A 25,251-nucleotide genomic window follows, 5' to 3' on the forward strand; every position below is an offset into this window, starting at 1 on the left:
TACTCCAGTGGGATTTCGACATACAGGTGTCTATAAATCTGCTTTCCTTACTCTACAGAAGCTCTTGGGGTGATGGTAAGAGGCTGCTGGAGTGGTCTCAGTGAAGGTGAACCTCTACATTGCTGCTTTGGTGGAAAATTTTCTTTTTTATCGGTCTTGCCAGCAGAGAAACAGACTTCTGTGTTATGGGATTTTTGTCTGTATGAGGCAAAGTAGCTCAGTGAGGCCATGAAATGGTGGAATTGCTGGAAGGATTTTCTTTTAAATAGAAGAAAACAACCCAAGAACATAACATGAAATAACTTACACAATTGGAAATTTGTATAAATTTCTTTATAACAACAGGAACGTTGTTATCTGTGCACATATGCAGTCAGTTCTGGGTGATACCCCAGGACTATCTTCCTGTTTATAGGAAATACTGTAATAGTGATTCAACTCTTCTGAGATTAGCAAACTGCTCTTGCCAATGCTAGCAAGTCACAAAGGGATTGAGGCAGTCCTGCCTGAGGTTCACATGTGGTCAGGATTGGCTGCAGGGACTATGTCTTCTTATGGATAGTTGCAAAAAAATCCACTGCTACCGATGCTGACAGCTAAGAAAAAGCTGTAACAAATTGCAATTTCCAAGTAACAATTAAAGTTTTCTCTGTGTCCTTGGAATGAGAAGGCGCCATTAAACAAACAAAATACAAAAGTACAGTATGAGACCCTCTTTATGTTTTTCCCAGGAAGCCTGGTCTTGCAGATGTTTATAGTTTGGGATGTTATATATCTTCATCTTTCACCATTTAACCTACCTGGATTTGGGATTATGCTGATTTATAAAGCCATCCACCTGAATCTTCTCTGATCAGTTAACTTACAAATATTGAATTTCCTGGTAAGGTTGTCCTTAAGTGACACTTCACTTTTTTGTTTTTCTTTCCCCCTTTTTTTTTCTTTTCCTTTTTTTTTTTTTTTCTCTTTTTAATAAGACATATTTATATTCCCCTGGCAGATTATTTCAGTTTGGCCTGCAAGATGATGTTTGCATGTTGGTAATTTTCAGAGGATACTTGCTCCCTGTTGATGTCAGCTGGTCTTTTATTCTCACACCAGAGTTTTTCCAGGAAGCTATGTCAACAAGACCTCTGTCAGGAGTAGTGGTGATTGTACCTGTTCCACAGCTATTCAGTGCACCTCCTTTCAGTTCTAGAGGGAATCTTATAAATCTCTACAGCAGGAGGTAGAAGGTTTTTAGGAAGCAGTGTGCCAGATTCTACCTTTCTCAAATTAGATGTTAAAGATTCTCATAGGAACTCAGCAGGCTGCTTCTCAAAGATTTGTGTGTCCAGTAATTAGAACATCAGTACTTCTTTGGCATTTGAGGCATCAGTTCCTCCTTTTCTTATCATGCAGTGGCATCCAAAGAGTAGGAGCTGATTGCCTCCCAGAGATATCTTTTTAGAAGATGCTGCAGCCCCAGTGCCCACACCTACAGCACAGCTAAGCAAGTCCCACCTTCAGGGTCAGCCCAATGGACACTGCCTCCTCTGCTTGAGTATCCAATGCTGCACTTTTTCATTGGAACTGCACTCTCCCCCTGAGAAAGACACAGTTTGGAAGCAGGTGCTCCAGATGGAAGTGTGGAGAAAAAGTGTGGAGATAATTTCCCTGCTCTGTGGTTCAAAGCCCACCTCTTCACTTTGCAGACTTACTTCTGGGGATGCTATACTTGTACCAGTGATCAAGACTCAAATTTTCAACCTACACAATCTTTTTATACGTCTGGGCTATAAAGGACAATATGCTTGGATTAGGAAGGATGGGACTATTTCAATAATGTACCTGTTGAAGGATTAGAAAATTCTTGGGGGGAAAAGGAGATATTTTGCAAAGAAATTTAGAGTAGCTCTTCTAGAGCACAAATACCTGGTCTAAGGCAATTCACATTACTCCATATTTCATATTCCAGAAATCAATAGGGTTTCCTTTATGAAAAAGTTGGAATTATTCATGTGTGAGAAACGGGAAGGAAGGAGAACGGTCTGTTTTATGTAGATTGGAAACGATTCATCCTGTGGAGTTTCATTGGGAAGTTGTATGTCAGTGAGAAGTCAATAAGAATTTTGACTCCAGAAGGTGAAAAATTTTCTCCTAGAAGTGCTACTTTCTAGTAAATTCACTGCTAATTAAATTTCCTCTCTGCTTTCCATTCAGTTATCACTAGACAAAATCAGCTGACTGCTTTTGTTATTTCAAAGACATCCATTAAAGAGTTCTAATTAACATTTTCAATCTCAAGCTTTTGATAATGAAGATTGTTATTTTATTAACAATATGTGTCTAGCCTTTGCTTGCTTTAATTTCCATTGTCAAATTGAAAAATAACATTTTCCTACAAAGGGAATTTTATTAATTCCTAGCAACAATACACTGAAAAACCACCATTTATAAAGCTTCCTATCTTTTTGTTATCACTCTCCTGTTCTAAATGAAAAGGCAAATAAATAAAACAATGAAGATGATGGAAAGAAGAATTGCACTTATTCAGATCTGCAACCTTGTGAATTCCTCACCACTTTAGATTCTCATCCAAGAAAGGCATACTACAACCCCTGCAATGTTCAGGCCTCTCAGTCTGTGGATATGAGCTGAGAGTGTCCTGGCTCTTTCAGCCCTGCATATCTGGATTTCCTGTTCTTGCAAACCAGGTGCAAGGTGGGAGACATGGAGAGCAATGGCCTCTTTGGTGGGCACTCCACAGAAACCAACTGCGTGCAGTTCCTGGCACTTCCAGATGAAATCTGGCTTCTGTTGCTATTTGGAGCATGTTTTTTCTGGTTCTTCAGTGTCACCTTCTTTGTATCATTAACCTCAGCCAGACACAGTACTGTTTACTTGCCCAGGCATTGCTCAGTATCATTAAACAGGTACAAAGTTTCATGCCAGATTTCCAATTTTTTTGAGAATGTCTAAACATAGCATTTACATTACTTACAACAGCTGGAGATTTTAAGACATGTGGATATGATAACAACTTCCCTACACTGCAGATTGTAAAAAATAATCAAACCTTGGCTCAGAGAGGGGTGCAGAGAAGTAAAGGTTTCTTGTCTATGACAAGCCAGCTGGCAGAGCCCTTGCACAATCTACATGGTAAAATTCTCAGGAACCCTGCTTCACTGCTATCACACTCTGTCATTTTTCATGCCCCTGGGCACACAAGAATACTCCTTACATTGTTCCTGCTGCCAGATTATGGTCTGCTCAGTTTCCTTCAACCCTGCTATAGCAGGAACAGCTTGAACAAAATAGAATAAGAGCAAGGTATTACTCTGCCTCCACAGAAACATGCTTAGCCTTTTTGTATAGCTGAGGTAGGGCTGGTTCCCTCAAGCACATAATTAGTTACAGAGGCATTGCAGCTAGGCATACATGCCTCTTCATTTGTTTTTATAACTTGTTAACAGGTTGCTGCCTGAATTTGGAAATTAACTGTGTTGAGAAAGCATCTTCAAAACTTGGAAGGAGGAGAATGAGACATGACTTCTTCCCCCCTTCTTCTGTGGGGAATTTTTAAAAAAGGATGTATGATTTTAGGATATCTCACCTTTATTCACATTCTGAAGACTTGTGTGAGCAGTTAACATTCACTATTTCCATGGAGTCATTTAAGATCTGGGCATTTCAGTCAGTCAAAGTTCAGTTACATGCAGTTGAAGGGCTGGAAGTGACTGAAATTTGTAAGCTGGTTCTTGTCTGCTCCCTTGTAGCCAGCTGTACCAGGGAGCAGCTCTCCAGTATACAGTAGAGTACTACAAACAGTGCTCTCATATCTGTCAGCATTTGTGAGAGTCCATCTGCTCAGCCTGGTGCTTTATCTCACCCTGACAGTGTCCTGGATGCCAGACTGGAACAAGGTGGCACCGGACACGTGGCTCTTTGTGATGTTAGGGCAGAGGGTGCACCAGGGGTGATCCTGTCTTCTGGCAGTGATATAAACAGATATCTTTATAGCAAATCTCTCCCCAGGTAATCCCCAGGTTTCATTTCACAAGAGGGTTTTTGATGGAAAACAGGCTTTGACATTTCTGCTGCTGAAAGTTGTTCCTGCTAATACTATTGTCCAAGTTAAGAAGTAATTGAGCAGCACTAGATGGCATGGATTCTTCTTCAAATGCTGAGAAATTTTGTTAGTAATGGAAGCGTAACCAAATGCCTAACAATCAGCAATTAGGCTTGGGAAAAGGAAGTTTGGTTGTTGGGTTGATTTTTTTTCCTTAGTTGTAAATTTCCAGTATCAATAGGATAATGTCAGACTGAAAAATTCTATGGTATCAATCTTAAAACGATTTGTCTTGCAGCCACATAGTTTTGAAAGAGCATTATTTAGAGGAATAGCTAATTGGGGATTTTACTAAATACTTTCAGTACTTACTTTTATGGGTACAGTAATTTATTCTAGTTCTCATGATGGAGACCTGATTTCCCAGCTCAGCTTTTATAGTAGCTGTGCCAGCTGCTGAATTCGAAGATATTCCCAAGAACAGTGATCTGATAAAAGATCTGAAGTTTCCTACAGAGCTTTTCCTAGCTGTGCTGTATGTGAACATTATCTGTCTGCTCTTTAGGAGGAAATACGTCCGCAGTTTGAAGCCAAATACTCCAAGAAAGAACGAATGAACCCCATATCTGGGAAGCCAGAGCCTTATCAAGCATTTGCAGATAAATGCAGCAGACTCATCGTTTCTGCATCTGGAATATTTTTTATGGTTTGAAAACTTTTATTTATTTACCAGTTGAAAATGAAAAAAAATATCATTATCTCTGCTACTAGAGTAGGTAAATATTGGATATGACTGCTTGAAAGTGGAATAAGCTCTATGCATGTTGAAAATCTACATAGCAAATCACTGGAATTTCTGTCAAGTCCTACACTGGTTCACTCTTCACTGTGTCTCACAGATAGCTAATCCCCTCCTTCAAGGCTACACCTGTGACACTGTATGTAGTGACACATGCCAGAATAGTGACACTATCACATTTAGGCACCAGCTCCAGTGGGCTGAATTAGCTCACTGGCAGCCTTGCCTGTATACACAGTGCAGAGCGATGGGGAAAGTTGCCATAGGAGAAGCAGTTGTTCTTTGTAAACTTCCCAGAGAACATAAATAGGATGCCTAGAGTGCTGAATGATGTTAATAAAATCTAGTTTCTCAGTGTGTTGAGGAGATAAGGAAAGAGACTTCATATTCCTAGTGCAGTCAAAATGGAGAAACCAATGTTCCTTGGCTAAAATGATGCATTTATCCCTTTAGTTATGCAAAACAAAAAGGAGCAGCAAAATCTCTCCTAACAGGGAGCTGCATGCACTTTTGCAGAAACACCCCCATCCTCTAATTTCAGTGAAGCAGATGTGGGCTGTTATTCACATGACAACAGGCATGGTAGTGCTGGTCTTGAAAACACAGTGACGGTCTGGAATCAACAGACTGCCACGGAATTTACCGGGGCTTTTCCAGGAGACAAGAAAATGATAGATGTGTACAGCCTCAGGAGCTGTGGAGAGCCAGGTAGGTGAGCTAACCCAGCAACAGGGCAGAGGACAGTAAGAAACTGATGGCTCCAAAATTGTCCAAAACAATCTAGGTCAAGAAAGGCAAGAGCATTATTGAGATGATCTGTGCTCTGGTACATCGGGTGGATGGACACCCTGACTCAGCCCTTGAGGACATGTACTCAGGACTGCAGTCTCTGCTCAGAATTGATACTACAGTTCTGATATTTTGTGTATTTTCTCCATGTTTTTTTCTTGAAGAGTGGAGGTATTTTACCTTATGCAAACTCCGTCATTAATCTTCTTAGACTAGTGATAGATCTTACTCAAAGCGCCAGAGAGAGTAGCCTTTCTCTGAATTGCATGCACCACAAATTATTGGCCTCATAACAGCACTTAAAACAGGACAAAAATTATTTTCACTGAAGTTATTTTTTATTGTTGGCATAGCATGGGCTTCCAGCAAGTTACAAAGCTACACTTTTGACCATTTAGATAAGAATATTTTTTTAATTACAGCTATAACAGGAGATATACACTTACCAAACTTCCAAGTTAGAGCAGTTCTTAAAATTTCTCAGCATAGACTCTCACAGTATAGTGAATAATACAGCTCAACTGTTACATGAGGAACATTAAGTGACTAAGCAGCCTGGCTCAGCTGTGGTTTTCTCATTCTAAGTGTCACATTTGCTGAAAGTTTCATCAGAGAAGAAATCACAAGTGCAATTGAACTGATTACCTTCTCTAGATAGAAACTTTCCAGAACTTTGTTTCTTTCTTTCCAGAACTTTCTGTAGGAAGAAACACCTGGCTAGGCTGGCTTGGCAGGGCTGGTTTTGGGGCAATGCTTACAAATGTAAACATAAGTGTGAAGTGTGAAGTCCATCAGATCACAAAATCCTATCCCAAGTATGATACCATCGAGCTGCAACAGCAGTTTGCGGCTAGCCTTTGCACCTCATGTGCAGATAAGGAAAATTTCTAATTCCCAGAGCTGGCAATACTGTTTCCCACATTAATGCTAAGGAAGAGGAACATTAATGCTAAGGAAGAGGAACAAATGTTTAAAACTAAAAATTATTTTAATATTTTTCAGTGATTTTTTAATTTTGAGAAATAAACTTATCAAGAAGAAAAATCATCATGTTGAAACCTTCCTCTGGAATCAAAAAGAATGCACTTTTAAAGTCTTTCATTTAATTTAATTTTGAGAGTTTCAGGGAGAAAATAACTCCTGTTCCACTGGAAGTTTTCAGGTTCTTCTCTCTGATTTTTTCTTCCTTTAGATCTGTGTGGTGATTGCTGCTGTTTTTGGCATTGTTATTTACCGTGTTGTGACTGTCAGCACTTTTGCTGCCTTTAAGTGGGCTTTAATCAGGAATAACTCTCAGGTTGCAACTACAGGGACTGCAGTGTGCATCAACTTTTGCATCATCATGCTACTGAATGTGGTGAGTAAAATTAACATATCCAAAGTTATACCTAAGCCACCAAAGCAGTAAGTATCTCAGTCAGCAGGCAACCAAATACTTTCATTTCCTTTTTGAGCAGGAGTGGAGTGTCTTGCTAAGCCAGACATGAAATTATTGTTTATGGACATCATTCACTATTTATATAACGTGCAATTCCAAGTCCAAAATATTATGTAAATTATGTTTGAATATTCCAAAAATATTTTAGGGAGACATGATCCTACCCCTGCTTTATCCTCTCCCACTTAGTTCCCTTTTATATGTATGCAGTTTTCAGTCCACTTCATTAATACTCTTCTTTTAATTGTGTGTTGATATTTGTTTGTTTTTTGGTTTTTTTTTAATATAGTGACAAAGCTAAATTCTTATTTACACTATTTTCAGTAATTCCAATTTCAGCTGTCATGGTAGTTTTCCAGTGAGGATATGCATATACAGACACAATGTCCATAAGCAGAACTCTCTTCAGCTGAAAGCTTCACAAGGCTTGAGCAGATGTGATTTGTTCCAGAGCTGCCCAAATCATTGCCAGTGTGCACCAGAGACATGGCCTGGGGGGCTGCCTGATGGCAGGTATTGTTGTGGGCTGGTTTGGAACCAGACTTGGGACAAAGACAAAAATGGAATTTCTATGTCGCAACAGTCCCAATAAGAGAGTGGATGGGGAATGAGTTCCCTCCTTCCACTGAGATTCTGATACTCCTGTATATTGCTCTGATAAAAATGCGTTTGCTCTTTGTTGCTCTTGGCAAGACGTGTATGGCCTTTCACTATCAGGTTTTGTCAACTGACATTATAAAAATGACTTTGAGGGGAAGAAGGATTTAGCTACAAACCAGACAGGCACTGGAGCCAGAGTGTATCTCTGCCTACTCAATAGCAAGCATCTTCTGCAAACAGCTTGTTAGGCTTCACTCCAGGAGATATGCTGATTTACTTTCTAGGAAAAAGATGAGATGTTATTTCAGGTCTGCTCATTTCCAAGGCTGGCTTCGAGACTTCTTTCTTTCCTATGCAATATCCAAGCATTTCCATAATCTAAAAATTCTTTTTGACTGGTTCTTTTTTATATGGCAGGAAATTCCAAGAGTCTTTGCTGTGGGACTTTGCTTCTTCCTTTGAAGAAGGAAGAAGGCAAGACTGGATTAGTGACTAAGACAGTCTATCCAGAACTGTTGTTTTTCCTATGTTTTCCCTTAGGTGGGACTATAGGCTGAGAAAGGACAGAAAGGAGGAAGCTGGTTTTCTGTCTGAGATTGTACTGAAGGCTTTCTTCTTTTACGTTATTTTTTTTACATTTTATTGAGTTTTGTCTCTAGCTTTTGGGGATTTTCTTTACTCCACCTAGAGCATACAATAAGCATAAAATAAAAAATTGAAAACTATATATATATCTATGCCAGTGCAACATCCATTTTAAAGCTCTCAGTGTGTCCTTGTATATGCAGTGAAGCAGCAACAAAGAAACATTACACAAATGATTTTTTTTCATTCCCAAAGAATTTAACAGCTTTGAGATTTTTATTTTAAATAATAGAAGGTTGCTTGAAGGTGCCTTTTGAGAAACTTTGTTTTATTTCATAAAATTATCGCATAAATGGAGCACTGCTAAGATGGGTTTCTCTAGCCTCATACTCATCACCATTCAAAAAACATCACAACCTTAGATCTGGATATAGCTCATGGAAGAAAAAGATCCCCAAATATGAAACTGCAGGAATTTTTCAAAGGAAGGTTTTAGGAGCATAATCCCTTGCTTCCCATGATGGATTAATGTAGTTTACTGAAGGGCAATCTTGGGATTTCTTCTGGGAGAAGAAAAATCCCCAGAAGCAATTCAGGTAGTAGAATCCTGCATGAATTGTGACTCAAGAAAAGTGTCAGAAGAGCAAGAAAAGATACAGTAATAAAAGCAGAATGGACCAAGAGGTGCATAGCAGTAGAGAATTCACTGCTAGAAACCTTGAAAACCAGCAGTGATTCTGATACAAGTTGACAGCCTCTCAAAGCATCAGGGGAAGGGTCTAGACCACAAGTAAATTCCAGACCAGACATTCTGAGCACTAGGTACCTATTCTGACACATCCATCATGACAACAGTAAGTGAGCCTCAAGCATGATGTCTCCTAGACAATCTTGCAGCCTGACCAGGAAATAATCACTAGCTTTACCTAGGCTATGTAAAAATTGTTAATTCCAGTAATATTGCCTGTGGAAAATACGAACAGTGAACAGAATATGATCCCAAACAGGGCCCCTTGAGGGTAGTAGTGATAAATGACAGTAGCAGAAAATTAGATCCAAACATTGCTAACAGAATCTCTAACATAATCTTACTGTTCCAAATGGAATAGCAACAAATTGAAATTTTAACAAACCCTTTTGTAGAGCAGTGAACATTTGTAAAAAAACCACACTCCCTGGTGGGATCAGGATATAAATGACCCAGACATTTATCATGTTTACAGTTGCCCTTAAGAGATGTTTTTAAACCCAGAAGAAACTAACTTTTTCATTACTTGAAACAAAACCATTTACTCCAAAGGCAGTGGAAAGCTATTCTAAGCATGAAGTGGTTGTTAACACGGATGAGAGATTTCAGGATGACTTCAGCTCTTAAACAGGCAGTTGGATCTGTAAACAATACATAACTCAATTTAAGCAAGAGATTCTAAGGATAACTGCAAATAAAAAGAAACTCTGCTGATATGCAATGTAGGAGTAAGTAAATACTTGAGCCTGAAATATGAGAGCTTTGTATTCCTGCAGGCAACAGTGAGAGTTAAGGGCATTTAGCAATTTGTAGGAAGAAGCTCCAGACTCATTTAAAACAAATGGAAATCATTGTATTACTTTACTCAAATACTGATGATGTTGGTGATGTAGGTAATAGGTTCAAAACTCCTTTGCATATACTGATTGTGAAAACCCTCCAGGTTAGTTTTGTAATCTTAATGAAGTTTGGAGTCTCCTGGAGAGTTTGAGAGCATGGTACCTGAAAGTGCAGAAAGTACCAGCTAGGATTTAGAAAAATGACACTGGGTCAGAGTAAGAAATGTGTCTGGTGGTAGGGATTACTGGAGATTTTCTCTGAAGTAACCCTGTCCCCACTGTGTCTTTCCTCTCAGCACCAAAGTGCCAAGCAAAACCAAAAAGCTCCAAATAACCATCATATCCAACATACCATAGCATGCTCTTCTAGGGTGATTTTTTTCCTTGTGAGGTGAATGTTCCATAAATAACTAAAATAAAAATCTCAGTCGTGCTGTTGTTTCTGCTTTTCTTTTTGGAAAAGTCCCCTCACACTTTTTCACTCTGTATATAAAATAGGGACAGTGACAGCATTTCCTCTCCATATATCACGGATGAGCACTAGATATAAAAACTTTACTTTTCCTTGTTTGATTATATCATTGCTGTATTATTATGTAGTTTTATTGCCATTATCAGAACATCACAGAAATTATCTGCATGTCAGATTTAACATGTTCTCTCCCTAGAAAGCAGTTCTACATTTTTGCGCCAGCCATGTAACTAAGAGGGTGTTTCTTCTCTGTTACAGCTGTATGAAAAAGTTGCCCTTTTCCTGACAAATTTAGGTGAGTAATGTTAAATATAAAATCAAATAATATTGTACTGATTTATTGGTCCATACACCATGATAAAATTCAAAATGTCTGTATAAATATGAAAAATCTTAACTAATTTGCAGTCTATAGGAATTAATGTTTTTCTGAAGTTTCTAATAAGAAGGTATATAAACTAAACTACTATGCCATTCAACCAGGGGGACAAAAATCTTCCATCTTTGTTCTTGTTTCCACCCCCTACCATCTAAGAATGTAAACAAATTGTTTAATATAAGTGCGTGTAAAATTTTTACCTTGGAGGAAAAGGCATGAGTTTTCAGACAGACTTAGCACTCACAACCTCCAGAGTCTGTAAACATGGAAAAGGGGAGTCACTTCTGGAAAACAAATCCATAACTTAAAACTAAGGTGCTGAATGCCTATCAAACGTTTGCCTTTAAGAAGGGCAGTAAGGAGGGAAAATGACTAGGTGAATCATCAACTGTACCTACACCTAAATTTCCGTGATCCTTTCAGCTCACTTGCAAAGGCAGTCTTTATGCTAGAGCGAGGAAACCTGTGTTTTCTAAGGAGAGCATCCACTGTCAATGGGTTAGCAACAGGCTGTCATTCATATATCTATGGCTCAGACAGGATCTGTGGAGATCCTGATATATTTAGAAGATTGCAGCAGTTGGTGGCAATTGGCAAGGGCTCCTTAGTGTCAAGAAGCCTGAAATGAGACTCTGGCTGAAGGCCTATTAAGCAAACCATATTATTGCACATATACAAGTGGTTTGAGGAGGTTATTTTGAGCTCCTGGAAATCTGTGTACATTGGTGATGCTCAGTAAATTATTTTGGACCAGATGGGCAGATTTTGATGCTTTGATGCTCAAAGGAAACAATTTATTTTAGCTACTCGCAGGACTTTTCTACATCCCAGAAGTCATTGGTAATGTGTTCAAAACATATCTGTGTACAATAGAATTTTATTATTTTGTTTCTTAGTAAACTGAGAGTCCTCATTTTTATGCTGTAGTTTTAAAACATTTTTGCTTTCCTGTATCCATGGAGAAGATATCTGCTAGCTACAGTTGAGAAATACAACTTTCAAGTTTGTGAATTGTACAAGCTATGTCCTGACAGCCTGGGGACAGACAGTAAGATATATTCTAGAGACCTTGAAGCTTGATTACTTTCTCTTAGGTTGTCATCAGGGTAGGTCTGCTTTTTGCCGAAAGCACTTGTATAAAAATTCAGCAGGTCAAGTTTTTTCAATCCTGTTCAGACGGTTTTGTAATTTTTATTCTGGTGGCCTAAAGAACTGATTTGATCTGAATTATCTTCATCAGTATAATAAGCTCAAAGAAGGACTGGCAGAAAAACAACATTGAGAACATTGAGGATGTCCTTCTTCATCTTTTACATGACCTTTTTCAGAACTCACATCTGTGCTCCTCCAGAGCATCACCATTGTCTCTGATGGGCATGTGAGCAAAGCTTCAGCTGCAGCAACCTTGTTACAGTCAAACTTGCCCTTCCTGCAGACTGGCATCTAATGAAAGGGCAGCTCTAAGTAAAGAGAATGAAGTTTATTGCCTTTTTGTACTTCTAGTACTTTACTGGAGGCTGTTTTGGAAGCAATATATGATTACTATCATTATGATACTCAGAATCACAATTAGCAACTCCACTTCTCTGATTATTCCTGCTCACAGCAATGGTCAGCTTACAACCAGCTCCTGACAGCTGGAAAGTAGTTCCAGAATATGGAACCGGTGTGTTGGCATGGACATTGTTTTGTTAACTTCTGTCTTGATATTTCTTGAGATTGAGAATAAGGGAACAGTACCTAAAGGCAAGAATATGTGTTCCCCTTTCCTGTTTGCCTTAGCCCATCCACTGAAAAATATTTGTTCTTGGATTTTTGTGACGAGCTCCCTAGGACAAGGAAGGGGAGTCATGCAGTGGCACTCCACTGATACATGTGGGCAAATCCATGAAAGAATTACCAGGAGGATTTTCTTCAGTTCAGTGTGACATCTCTAAAAAAAAGGCATTTAAATAGCTTTGGTGGAATGGCAATGTCATTGTGGTAGGGTACAGAAAAGGAAACAAGACCCCAAGCCCGTAAAGACCACTTAAATACCGGTGGGATGTTTAATATACACATTACCTTGACCACTTTGTTACAGTCTCAGGGGAACATACATATGTATGCAGGCACCAGAATAGATTTCTCTGTCTCTACAAGATCTCTTGCTGAGTGCTGCTTCTGGAAACAATTTCCTCTGCCAGGTTATATTTTGAAAACAGCAGGCTAATTTAAAAATATATTGCCAGCTCTTACAGGTGTGTGCAGCCTTTGTGCCAAGGGAAATTGATATTCTGAATAAGCCTCTGAAACTCTGGTCATTTTCTTCACAGAGCAGCCTCGTACCGAATCGGAGTGGGAGAACAGCTTCACTCTGAAAATGTTTCTTTTTCAGTTTGTCAATCTGAACAGCTCTACCTTTTATATAGCATTCTTCCTTGGAAGGTAGGATTGATGTCTGCACACTCATATGTGCAAAATTAAGTAGAGAGAAGAAATAAAATTGTTTGTAATGAAACAAAATGGAGCATATTATCACACATATCAAAATGCAAATTCCAGCAGAACAGATTGCAGTTTTATACTCCTTTCAAAAGCCCAGAAACAGATGCAGTTTTCATTTCCTATCACCACATGGTCTCAATATTAACTTAACAATTTCACTATTGAAAACAGATGCATCTCACAATAGTATACATGCAGGTCATTTCACTCTGGTTTTATGTGTGTTATTTGAACAGATAAATGTAGGATAGGATAGGATAGGACAGGATAGGATAGGATAGGATAGGATAGGATAGGATAGGATAGGATAGTTCAGTTGGAAGGGACCTGCTCTGATTACATTATCTGAATTGTTAAGAGTGAGTTATGAGCAATCATTTGGGGGGGTCCACATATATATTTATTATATATATTATATTTTTATTTTATTTACATGTATTTTTGTGCATTTATGTATCTATCTAAATATATATTATTTGTATATCTCTTTCTGTCAGTCTCCTAAAAAAAAGACCTTTTTAATAGAGAAGGTTTGAGTAGAAGAACCCAAGAGTATGGATTATTTACATATGGGAAAAACTTTGGGGGAAAACATGGGAGAATAGTTAGAAAATTATGATTTTTACTGAAAACTAAACTTTCCACTGATTTCACAGGAAGGCAGACATCACATGTTGTAAGGAAATGGACTGGCAGTTGAGAGCCATTTTCCAAACTGCTCATTTTCATGAGCAGTTTCAGTCAGATTTTCCCTCTGCTCTGCCTATGTTGAATATCCAACAGCAGAGTATTGGTATTGAAATAAAACTGAAATAAAACTATCTGTAGTCCTTCATGAGGATTATTCCAGGAATACTCATAAAACTTTTTACAGCACAACATATTTTATAGTTATACCAGCCACATTAAGATAACACCAGATTAAAATAAGAGTGTGAGCTTTCTTGTACTGCTGTGAACAGACTGTTTACACAACATAGTTGATCTATATTCCTGTGTTAAAGATTTACAGGACACCCTGGTGCCTACTTAAGGCTGATAAACCGGTGGAGGCTGGAAGAGGTGAGTGTTCCATAACTGCATGCTGATTTAGCTGCTGCCCACAATGCCATGGATGCAAGCAGAGGTAGACACATAAATCTGCCTAGGCAGTTCTGAGTGTGTTATCAGGTTTTCAGTTGCTGTCTAATCCTCACTATTGACACTACCATCTGCTACAAAAGCATCTACATACATATATATATATATATATGTATATGTATTTCCTTTCCAATGCTAGCAGCTCTAGTGTTTGCATCACATTCAAACAGTGGTATCAGATGGTTCAAAGATTCCTTACATTGGAAATATTTTATCCTTGGAATGAATCAAAATCAAACATGAATCTGACAACTTTTTGCTTCAAAAAAAGTCCTTTCTTCTCAGCTTTTCTAGCCTTGCAGACCAGAGAGCTAAAATAATAAAGTAACTAATTAAAAATCCAGACACCTAAAATGTATGTAAAATTTGACTGAAACAACTGAAAAACTTCCTAAACAAGCTATGACATAATGTCTCATTTCTATAAAATCAAATTAATATGAAAAGCAATGAGAGCTTGGATTTGCAAATTATTCAAGGACCAATTCCATTTTATTTATTTTTTTAATAAATACATTCAGAATTCAAAGTCCATTTGACAGTTATAGGAGGTGAACAGCAGCAGTTTCTGGACCAGTCATTTACTTTCCAGTGCTGCTATGTGCACACTGAAATCCCGTGGTTTTTTTCCTGCTTCACAGATGAATAATTGAAACAAGCTTGCAGATAAATGACAAATGGTAAGTGGAAAATGCCTGCCAGCTTGAATTTTCAAACATATCTGGATACATAAATATTTTGGTTAATAAAGGCCATTCAAATATTAGCAAAACAAACAAAAGGATTTGAATTTTAGTAAAACCATCTTAATTTTGTAGAGAATTCTATTCATTTAAAGGAAGAATACTTGATAAATGGGCCCACAGAATTTTGCTTAACATCTCTCCAAAATCTGTCTGTGACTGAGCTGACCTAAAAACTTGCTGGTGTCAAAGGAAAACAGTTTTGATCTTCCTTCCTCACCCTGAGGCTTGCTCCTTTCTCTTCCTCTGCATTGACTCTCACTCATCCAAGCCTGTGAGGAGCCTACTCAGTTCCTTGTATCAGCAGTAAACTTCCTTTTGCTGGCTGAATAGACTTCTGCTGATTCAGTGGGCTGATTAATTTCACAGAGGGATCAGAGAACATGGAAAGAAACTCATCTTTCTGCAGGAGAAGGGATGGAAGGAGAAGAGAACTAGGTTTGTGAGGAAAGTGCAACAATGAGGGGTTACAGGTTGGGTCAGTTGCTGGTGGAAGCTACTCTTAGTAATCCCTATTTAGCTTTCCTCAGAGAAAAAAAAAAAGAGTTTAATAATAATAAGTCTAATAATAGAAAAGTCTTGATTTTATTTACTGTATCTCTGCCAGGTCTTATTTAGAACTAACCTGCTTTAGAATACCATGTTCAGATATCCCTCCACTACCGCTCTCTTCGCCTGTTGAATTTTGCCAAGCCTAAGACATTTAGTAACACTAGTCCTGTGCCCATGGACATGCTCAGACCACAGTTTACATATTATTTATGTTATGGTTGTAACATTGCTGCTACTTCATTGACACTGCATCCACCTCTCTCAGGGTATATTCATTCATGTGACCGATCCCTAAAAACAGAAAGGTGATGATTTAGTAATAATGACAGAGAAGTAAAAAAAAAAAAAAACCCAAAACCCCTCCCCCCCACCACCAGAAACACCAAAAAAACCAATCCTGTCACCCCAATAGTGCTAAATTTGGTCAGCAGAACCCTCAGCAGTGATCCATGTTCTGAGAGCTGGATAATGAATCATGTATAAGAAATTAATGCCTCATTTTATTCCAGGTCATAATTATTTTTTCTCCCTAAAAGTTAGAGAGAAATAATTCCAGTTCTGTGGCAATGATTCATTTGACTAATCTGTAATACCCAAGATTTTAAAATACAGCTTGAACTACACTGTTTGGAACTGCAAAGCCAGTTGCCCAAAGTGCTATTTGAGGGTTGAAAGCTTTTGATCCCTTCTTTTTTTTTTACAATAATAGATTAAAAATTACCTAAATTTGTACTATCTGAATATCTCTCCCAAAAGCAGCACCACAGCTTCAGGGTCTGGAGCCACTGCTAAAGCAATCAAGCACTCAGCAAGAAACACTAAGAACTGTTGCTCAGCAGTAAGAGATTTTTAGCCAGGAGAAATTTTCTCTTCATTCTTTGACTTGATGCACAGCCACCCTCCCCAAAAACAATTCAGATCAATGGAGAAACTTAGTGGCCTTTGCCTCTGCCCTGTCCACAATTGCACAGCACATTAGAAGCACTGCTGTGAAAACTGCATTGGTTTCAGGTGACTCTGACCTCTGCAGAGAATTAGGTGATAAGCTTAAAATACTGACAGTATGATACAGTGTCATCTGTTCCCATGAGGTTATACTTCTTTAAAAAATAAGGAGAATGCATTCAATTCTCTTTTAGTAAATGATCCGGTATCATTTATAGCATTTAATAAATGCTTTAAAACTCAGCATAATTCCTATTTAACATTTTGTTTCTTTTTTTTTTCCCCTGTAGTGCCACCCTAGTGGATGCCTTATTGACCTCTGTATGCAAATGGGTATTATAATGGTGTTGAAGCAGACATGGAATAATTTCATGGAACTGGGATATCCGTAAGTAAATATAATACCTGTGTGCTTCTGTAGGTCACAGAATACTAAGTTTATGTTGTCCTTATCACCAGTTAATAAAAGCAAGATGCAGTAGCCATTACAAGAGAAAATCCCCCCAAAGATGAAGAACTCCAGACATAAAGATGATGCCTGGGGCTTTTTTCCACATTGGACAGTTTGGAAAAGTGAAAGTGTAACATAAATATTAACAAATAAGTAATACATGGGAAGTACTTAATTTTGTTAAATTTTATTCTGTGTTCTAAACTCCCTAAAAGTAACTGTGTGACCACTATGTTGCTTACATGAAAAATATTGTATGTGTCATTTCTTAGCTATACCAGTAAGTTCTAAGTTCTGTTTTTGTTGGGTGATAAAAGATGCCTGAAAGAGCAGATATGAGCTGGAAAAAATGCACTGCTGGCACTTGCACTCTGAAAAATAGAAAAAATGTACTGACTGGTATGTAGACAAGTTCCCTTGTGATCTTCAAGGTAACATGAAGCTGTGCCCTCGTTAAAAGGTTAGCAATTACTCATTTCCAATTGGTTCATTACTTATTGATTACTATTTAATGAGCATGTTTAATATGATTAATATAGGTTTAATATGATCAGTGTAGTTGATGCTAGAGAAAGTGTGGATGGTCATCAAGTGAAATTAGCAAGAGTGAAAATCTAAGAGAGAGCTGACATTGTCAGAAAGTTTGCCCTTGCAAAGTTCAGAGGGATCTGCTATTTCTCCATCTTTCCTGGGCCTAGCACTCCTTGCCAGTATTTTGCAGCTGTTCGGGCTGCAGGGATTAGTTGGGATGGGCAGGAGGGAACAAGAGCAGCAGTATTGATCCTTCCCTTTCCATTCCCTACCATTTTTGCCAGTTTTCATTAGAACTCTCTGCTTTCTATTAATACAGATTTTGAAACTTAACAAAGAGGGCAGAAGAGAAATAAAAGAAAGTAATTGACAGAGATAGGAGGAGATTGTTTAAGAACAAGTGGTTTAATAGGAATAAACTGCTTTAGGTGAAATTAATCTTCACATCAGAGTCACAAGGAAAACCACAACATAAAAGACAGAGTCACAACATGGTGAAATGCTTAACTTATTCTGATGAGAGATGTGTTTGCTCTCCAGACCCTTCAGTTCACCTTCCAGCCCTGAAATGCTGCAAGAAAGTGCATTTCCTTTTTGTGTGAAAAACACCTTTCTGCTAAGAGCTTGATGGCAGCCAACCCAATGTGGATGGCCAGAGGGCTTGGAGGCAACCCTGCAATCTGTATCTGAATTCAGTTGAACTGCACTCAATTTCACCTACACTTCTTCAAGAAAGACAGGAAAAGCTGTAATCTTTCTGATAAATTACATAATTGGAAAAATAATCTCTAAGATTCAAGAAAACAAGCAGCTGTCCAAACCCTTATGCAAATCAAATTACTATTTGCAGTCACTTTGCACCATTCACAGACCAGACCAGGCCACTGTGAGGGCAAAAAGTGAAGCATTGTCAGGAAAAGGACTGAATTATTTGGGTGATCTATCACATTTTTTCTTACTGAGAAAAAGTGACCAACCACAGCTTCAGAGAAAATCTGCCATTGTTATTTGGGGTTTTTATTCACTCTACAGTAACTCTTAACTAGTGTCCTTTGTTGGCCAAATCAGTGCAACTCCCTGAAAAAGTGTTTATCTCAGATGTGAGAATTCATTTCACTTTTGGCTCACTGCCTTTCTCAGTGGTCTCACACATGCATTTCTTTGGGAGCAGTATCTTCCCTCGATGTCCAGTACAGGTTCCCCATTTCTTGAGGTGGAGGTGGCTCCTATATCAGCCACCCATCTCTCAGACACCATGGTAGTTCAGACATTTCTTTCTGCTTCTTTCTCCTCTGAATATTTGGCTGCAGACACCATTCAGGTTTGCCTTTTCCCTTCCAGGGCTGCCCAGAGACTTACCCTGCACACTGTAGAGCCATGCAGAGATGCCAGGTCACACTCAGAGGAAAGAATCAAGCAGCATTAGCACTCTTATTTACTGAGCTCAGCTATCTCCACACAGCATTGCATTCTGCCTCATAAACAAACCCTGAAGTGATCTGGCATTCTGTGCAGAGAAAAATAAGTAAATAAATAATGAAAATATGTCAAGATCCTTTCACCATTTTAACAACATATAGGCTGGGATTACAGCTCATCAGCTGTATCTGTTTTCATACTTATTATGCTGTGTCATCATCCACATGTATTACCAATGCTCTATTTTCCTGTACATCAGGAAATGAATTTTGCAGGATATGTTGTGCCCACTTAACATCTTCCAATTTTGTGATAAATAGCCATTCATATTCTTTACTTTGTTTCCTTTATTTGATTTGAAATGTAGGCTAATTCAAAACTGGTGGACCAGGAGAAAACTACGGCAAGAGTATGGCACACAGGGAAAAACAAGCTTCCCACAGTGGGAAAAGGACTATAATCTGCAGCCTATGAATGCTTATGGACTCTTTGATGAATACCTAGAAATGAGTATGGATCTAACCTTCATTCTCTCTCTTTCACTATATTTTAATGCTGTTGGGGTTTTTGTTGATGTGAGATGGTGAATTCTTTTAATTATCACTATATGAAGCTAAGGAGACTGCAAAAAGGTTTTCATTCTCACAGGTCAGGTGAAGAATGGGAGTCAGTTTTTAAGACCTAAACCAATGTAGTTAAGCATGCTGCTGATAGTTTGCTAACCTCCCATCTATGAAACACTTCCCATTCTGGATTTGTTTTTCCAAACCAGAGCCCAGTTCTTTATCTGCATACATTTCTGAAGAAATTTGCTGTTCTTTTCTAAAGAAAGTTGTCTTGTGTTTTTCCCTTGAAGTGTATGGTACAGACCAGCATGCCTGTTTATGTTTAAAATCCTCCCTCATTTACTACCTCACATTTACAAAGTAATTTATTGCCAAGAAGGCACTGCTCTATCCAGAGGAGAGTGGAGAATAACTGCTCAAAAAAAAAATTAAAAAACATGAACTTTTGCCCTATGTGACTGAACTGCATATGTCATGATTGGTTTTTTTTTCTTTTCTCCCTCACACAATTATTTTCAAATTAATGGGAAATCTGATACTCTGAAAACCTACCTCTAGAAACTTAAACAGAATTTCAAAGTGCTTCCCATCTGAACTACTAAAAGGAATGTATTCATCCCTAATCTTTGCAAGTATTGAGAGATCCCAGTCAATACTGGAGTAAAAGTGTCCTTTTCTAAAAGCACAGTTTGTCCACCTCAGAACTTCATTCCAATTAGAAAATTTAGATGGTGCTGTCCATTCCAGGTTCATTTCATTCTTTCTTCTAACTTTTGACAAGGACTTGCTGTACAACTGCCACTGGACCATTATATAATATGACATAATAAGAATTGTCTGTATACCTTGTACATACTGCATTTTGCATACACTGTTTGGTATCTTAGACCTTGGGATTGGATCCTAAGAGTTTTTCTATGATATTTCCTTTTTTTCCCCCCAGTTCTTCAGTTTGGGTTCACAACTATTTTTGTGGCAGCTTTTCCACTGGCACCACTCCTGGCCTTACTAAACAATATTATTGAAATTCGGCTTGATGCTTACAAATTTGTTACTCAGTGGAGAAGACCTTTAGCTTCAAGAGCCAAAGATATAGGTGAGCTCTTTGTATGGTGTTTGTTATATATATGTGTTATTTGTCAAAGATTTGACCACTTCAAACAAGAGCAGATTAAGGTATTTTCAGTCAGCTACCCAATTAATAGTACACCCCTTGACTTTTAAAAAAAACTTCAAGTATCTGATGCCAATCTACTTATGCAATTAGTAGTCTATATTAGAAAATGTCTTTTAATGATTTTTCTGGGGGACTTAACAGCCAAGATGTAACATGATCAGCGTTCTCTGCAGGTGGTTTGTTGTGGCAGACACACTGTGCCAACACATGTTGCTGCTCAGCTTAAATATAATAACCAGACAGATCAATCAGATGATACATGAAAGCCAAGTTAAAGAGGCCACCATTGTGTAAGGAACCTGTATGTTTTTTATTTACCTGGCCAAAACCAAGCCCCTCTGTGACTCAGGGGCTGTGCCCACCGGGTCCCTGGTGGGTCAGACAGGGTGGGTCTGGATCCCAGCAGACAACTTGCTCTCAGTGAGTCACACCTACATTGCTAAACACAAGGTCCACATAACTCTGAGGTCATCCAGCCACACACTATTGCAAAGGATCTCTGAACTTATTTTGACTACAAATCTCTTCTGTCCTTGCAGTATGCAAAAGCACAACACCTTTAGGAAGAGCTCAAAAACAAATTCATCTGCCCAGCACTGAATCCCTGGTGTTTTCAGAGGGGTAAATAGGAAACATCACTAACCAACTGCATTGCAAAAATGCATAGCCCACACCAAGAAATAGCAGAAGATCAGGCTTTGTGCTCTTAGAATGTTCTAATATGTACCCAAAGTCTGTGTCTGATTAAAGCTTTGAATGAGAACAGTGTGAATATGTGGGTTCTGACACAGGCCTGGACAACAGTCATACATGGTATACACTACAGACATAATTTGTAAAATACCAGTTCTATAATGTAATTAATAGAAGCACAGAAGAATACCTTTTTATGTTGATTCAGATGTGATTTCTCAAAATAAATTGCATTCTAGAAAAATTTCAGGGGCAATTCAATGCCTCATTAAATCAGTGGGTATGTTTAACCTTCCTTTGGTGTGATTCACAGTGATAAGAACAGTGATGAGCTGTTCAATAAGAAAATATATTTTTACTCAGTGACTCTTGGATAACCACTACATAAAAACACCTTGTGCAGTGGGGAAAACTACTTCTGATCATGCAGTATTTCAAGCACTTCAGTTCTGTTTTTTCCTGGAGCAAACATACTGTCCTTGTTGAACAGGCATCTGGTACGGGATCCTGGAAGGCATTGGAATTCTTTCGGTTATCACGAATGCATTTGTTATAGCAGTGACATCAGATTTCATCCCTCGCCTTGTTTATGCTTACAAATACGGACCTTGTGCTGGCCAAGGAGAAGCAGGACAAAAGTAAGGCTTTATTTTTGGTGAGGGGAAACAGATGTGCACAAAAATCACTTATTATTTGAATAGATGCAGTATTACTGTCTGTGTATGTTCTGATTCCACTAAACCAAGTGTATTGTTTGTGTTTAGATACCAGATACCATAGGTACTGATGCTCTGCATATTCACAGAATGGGTTGCTGAGTGACTGTGATCCATGATGGTACTTCAAGGCAAACACGGCAGAGCTATTTCAGGGATTTTGTGTGTGTGAGAGGATGCTGCCCAAGCTGTACTTCCCAGCTGGTAGTACATGGATATAATCCTGGGTTTTTTCTGAAGAAATGCTGATACGAATCAGTAAAGAATTTGCTGAGCATCTTAAACTTGTACACTGGGTTTTCTCCTGATGTAATATTCAGCATGTATTACTTTTAAAAGTAGTGTCTAGCAGGAGGAAGCAATTTCCAACTAATACAACAACATATACTTACAGAGAAAAACAATTTGTTTTTCTTCTAAAACTAGAGTTCTTAGATTAAATCTTCCAGGAGACGTTTGTGTTCTGAATCCCTGCTGCCTAAGTGGATTTTCTTTCAGTGCTGCTAAACACTGAGATTATATGAGCACGTGCACACTACCAGCAACCATGAGATAGTTGCTGCATGGCCACTTGTGAAATCTCAGCTGCTGGGCTCCAGGAAGGTCACTGAATCCAGCCAAACACAGACACAGTTTGCAAATGCTCTAGCAGTGCCATTAGCAAGGAGCCCTGCTGTGGAAAGAAACCCAGGCTAAACAGTAGACAGTGACAGAGAGCTTGCATTCTGCTATTGGACATATGGCAGATCGATTTTTTTACTCCCTGCTGCAGAAAGTGAGTTCATCTGTTGCTGCTTCTTTGACATCTTTGACTGTCAATACATTTAATCATACTGACAGAAGAAGGGCATCTGGTGTGGCAGCTCCCAATTAGCAGATCTGCTAACTCCTGTCCTTCAAGGATTTGGGCGTTTTAGCTGGGGCTAGGGAGGATGTTCTGTTTACTTTCATGAAGAGTTAAAATCCCTTCAGGGGCAAAGTGGTCTGGTGCCAGTTGTTCCTGAGCATGTGCCTCTGCTCGTGCCAGTATAAAGATCTACAGGATATTGTGGCACTGTAAGAAACTCTCATTGTTAAGGAAAGCATAAGGAAGGATTTTCTCAGCACCACTGTGGATGAAAAACAACACTTTTAGAAATATTTCTCTTAAGATTCAAATATGACTCCATGGCTTTGAAACAAGTTCTGCACAGGGGAAGTAGTTTGGCTCACAGTTTGGCTCTTATCTTCTTTTCACAAACCTCTAGTACAATGTTTTCCCACTTCTGCTGCTTCTTTGAGTGAATTTCTAGATGAAGCTGTCAGGTAGTAATATTTTGAAGGAGCTAACCTGTATTTAAACTGTTTATGTCAGCATTCTGAATAATGTTATTAGTAGGTACTGTTACAAAAGCAGGAAGGTGTTCAAAAATCCACAGGAATAGTGAGTTTTCTCAAATTAAGGTGTGAAGACCCTCTGCTATTGAATAGCTAAAAAGAGAGCGGTACTCTTTTCTTTCAAAAAACATCTGTAGGTATTAGATCCATATAACACACAATGATACTAGAAAAATACTGGAATTAAATTAAGTTTCAAATGTAATCAGTTTGGAGACAAAGCCAGATGTTGTTTGAATATAATTTCTCAAAGACTGTAAATTCCATATTTAGAAAAACCCAACCCAAAACCAAAATCCCCCAGCGCTTATTGTGCATTACACTCTACACCAACTTGAGTTGTGTGCCTACACTTATCTGTGTTTGGGCAGTGCAGCATGAACAGCATAACATATTTTGGCCAGATCTCCTTATCTTTACTAACACCAAACATGAGCCTTCTATTGACACCCACAGCTCTTCAATGGGGACATAACTTCTACTCAGTGTTCTCTAAATTTTGCCTGGCCCTCACAGTGTTCAGTCATGCTGGGGTCTTCAAGAATGGAGTTCCTCTGATTAACTGGACATTTTCTAAAAAGCTGTTTCAAGTGTATTATCTTTCCATCTGATTTAGTGTCCCTTTGTGCTAGTACATGAGTGTAACAGTGGGAATATTCTGATTATCTTCCTAACACTCCTCATTATTTTCTCTGCCCCTATTGTTCACCATTTAGGTGACTTTTTCAAAAGTAACCAGTCTCAATCTTCACCATTCCTTCTCCTATAGAAATCTACCATTGCTTCACATTTATTGTTCATCTGACCTACTTTAGCATTTCTTTTATATTGTCTCAACATCCCTTTCAAATATTAATAAGCATCAAAATTGTACTTTTAGATTTTATGAAACCCAAAGGGCATCCTCCTGGGTAAAACAGTTAATGGAAAAACTTGCTGTGTCCTGCTGACAGCATTTTGTCCCCTCTAGGTGTATGGTTGGCTATGTTAATGCCAGTTTATCAGTATTTCTGGTGTCTGACTTTGAAAACCGTTCAGAGCCAACATCAAATGGAAGTGAATTCTCTGGTTCCCCATTAAAATATTGCAGGTAAGTTTCTGGTCAACCTACTTCTCTGCTTTAGGACATCGAAATGGAGAAGCATCATAATAAATCTGGAGTTGACACTGATTTTTAGAAGTTAAAAATGGAAAGTTTTAACTGTGCTGTTCAGGGTCTTGCTCTTCTTGGTGTTGTTTAGTTGTTACCTGAATGATTCCTTCCTCAGATAAAAGAGAAGCCAAAAAAGTTGGTATCTGGAGGGTGTTCCTAATGCAGGATTTTTATGGTGTCATAGCTTGACTCAGACACAATCATCATGGATAAATATGGTATCAAAGGGCCAGTAACAGGTGTCTGATTACTTAGGTACCAGTGAGACCTAGTTGTGATGAGATGATATCACAGGGCATGCACAGGAAATCAAGGTTGCACAGGAGAGGCCACACTGGGGTATGTCACAGGTCTGCCAGACATAAACAGGCTCTGTCATAAGCTGCCTTTATGAAACTTCAAATCCAGCATTTCCAAATTGTCGAATTGGTAATACATTTATGTCATTGCTTACTGGTGTAATTATTAGTAATAATCATATACTTGTGTTTGAATCAAAAGAATATGAGCAGCTAATTATCTGCACATCTTTGTCATCAACAACAGATTGGAGAAATTGCAGTCTGAGAAAAGTCTTTAATGGCAGATTTATACCTGAGTG

General features: G+C 38.5%; 1 protein-coding gene across 13 annotated transcripts in view; it reads left to right on the forward strand.

Annotated features, from left to right (window-relative positions):
- ANO4 (anoctamin 4) overlaps window positions 1-25,251 on the forward strand; it is a 175,945-nt gene that overhangs the window by 142,381 nt on the left and 8,313 nt on the right. For all 13 annotated transcript variants that reach the window (XM_064419859.1, XM_064419858.1, XM_064419860.1 and 10 more), the window contains 10 exons: window positions 4,617-4,757; window positions 6,832-6,996; window positions 10,580-10,616; window positions 13,016-13,127; window positions 14,192-14,249; window positions 16,858-16,955; window positions 19,336-19,478; window positions 20,478-20,630; window positions 21,895-22,042; window positions 24,468-24,587. In XM_064419859.1, coding sequence (XP_064275929.1) covers window positions 4,617-4,757; window positions 6,832-6,996; window positions 10,580-10,616; window positions 13,016-13,127; window positions 14,192-14,249; window positions 16,858-16,955; window positions 19,336-19,478; window positions 20,478-20,630; window positions 21,895-22,042; window positions 24,468-24,587 — 1,175 coding nt within the window. The remainder of the gene's footprint in view (window positions 1-4,616; window positions 4,758-6,831; window positions 6,997-10,579; window positions 10,617-13,015; window positions 13,128-14,191; window positions 14,250-16,857; window positions 16,956-19,335; window positions 19,479-20,477; window positions 20,631-21,894; window positions 22,043-24,467; window positions 24,588-25,251) is intronic.

Source organism: Passer domesticus, chromosome 5, assembly GCF_036417665.1.
Source record: "Passer domesticus isolate bPasDom1 chromosome 5, bPasDom1.hap1, whole genome shotgun sequence".
Lineage (NCBI taxonomy): Eukaryota > Metazoa > Chordata > Aves > Passeriformes > Passeridae > Passer > Passer domesticus.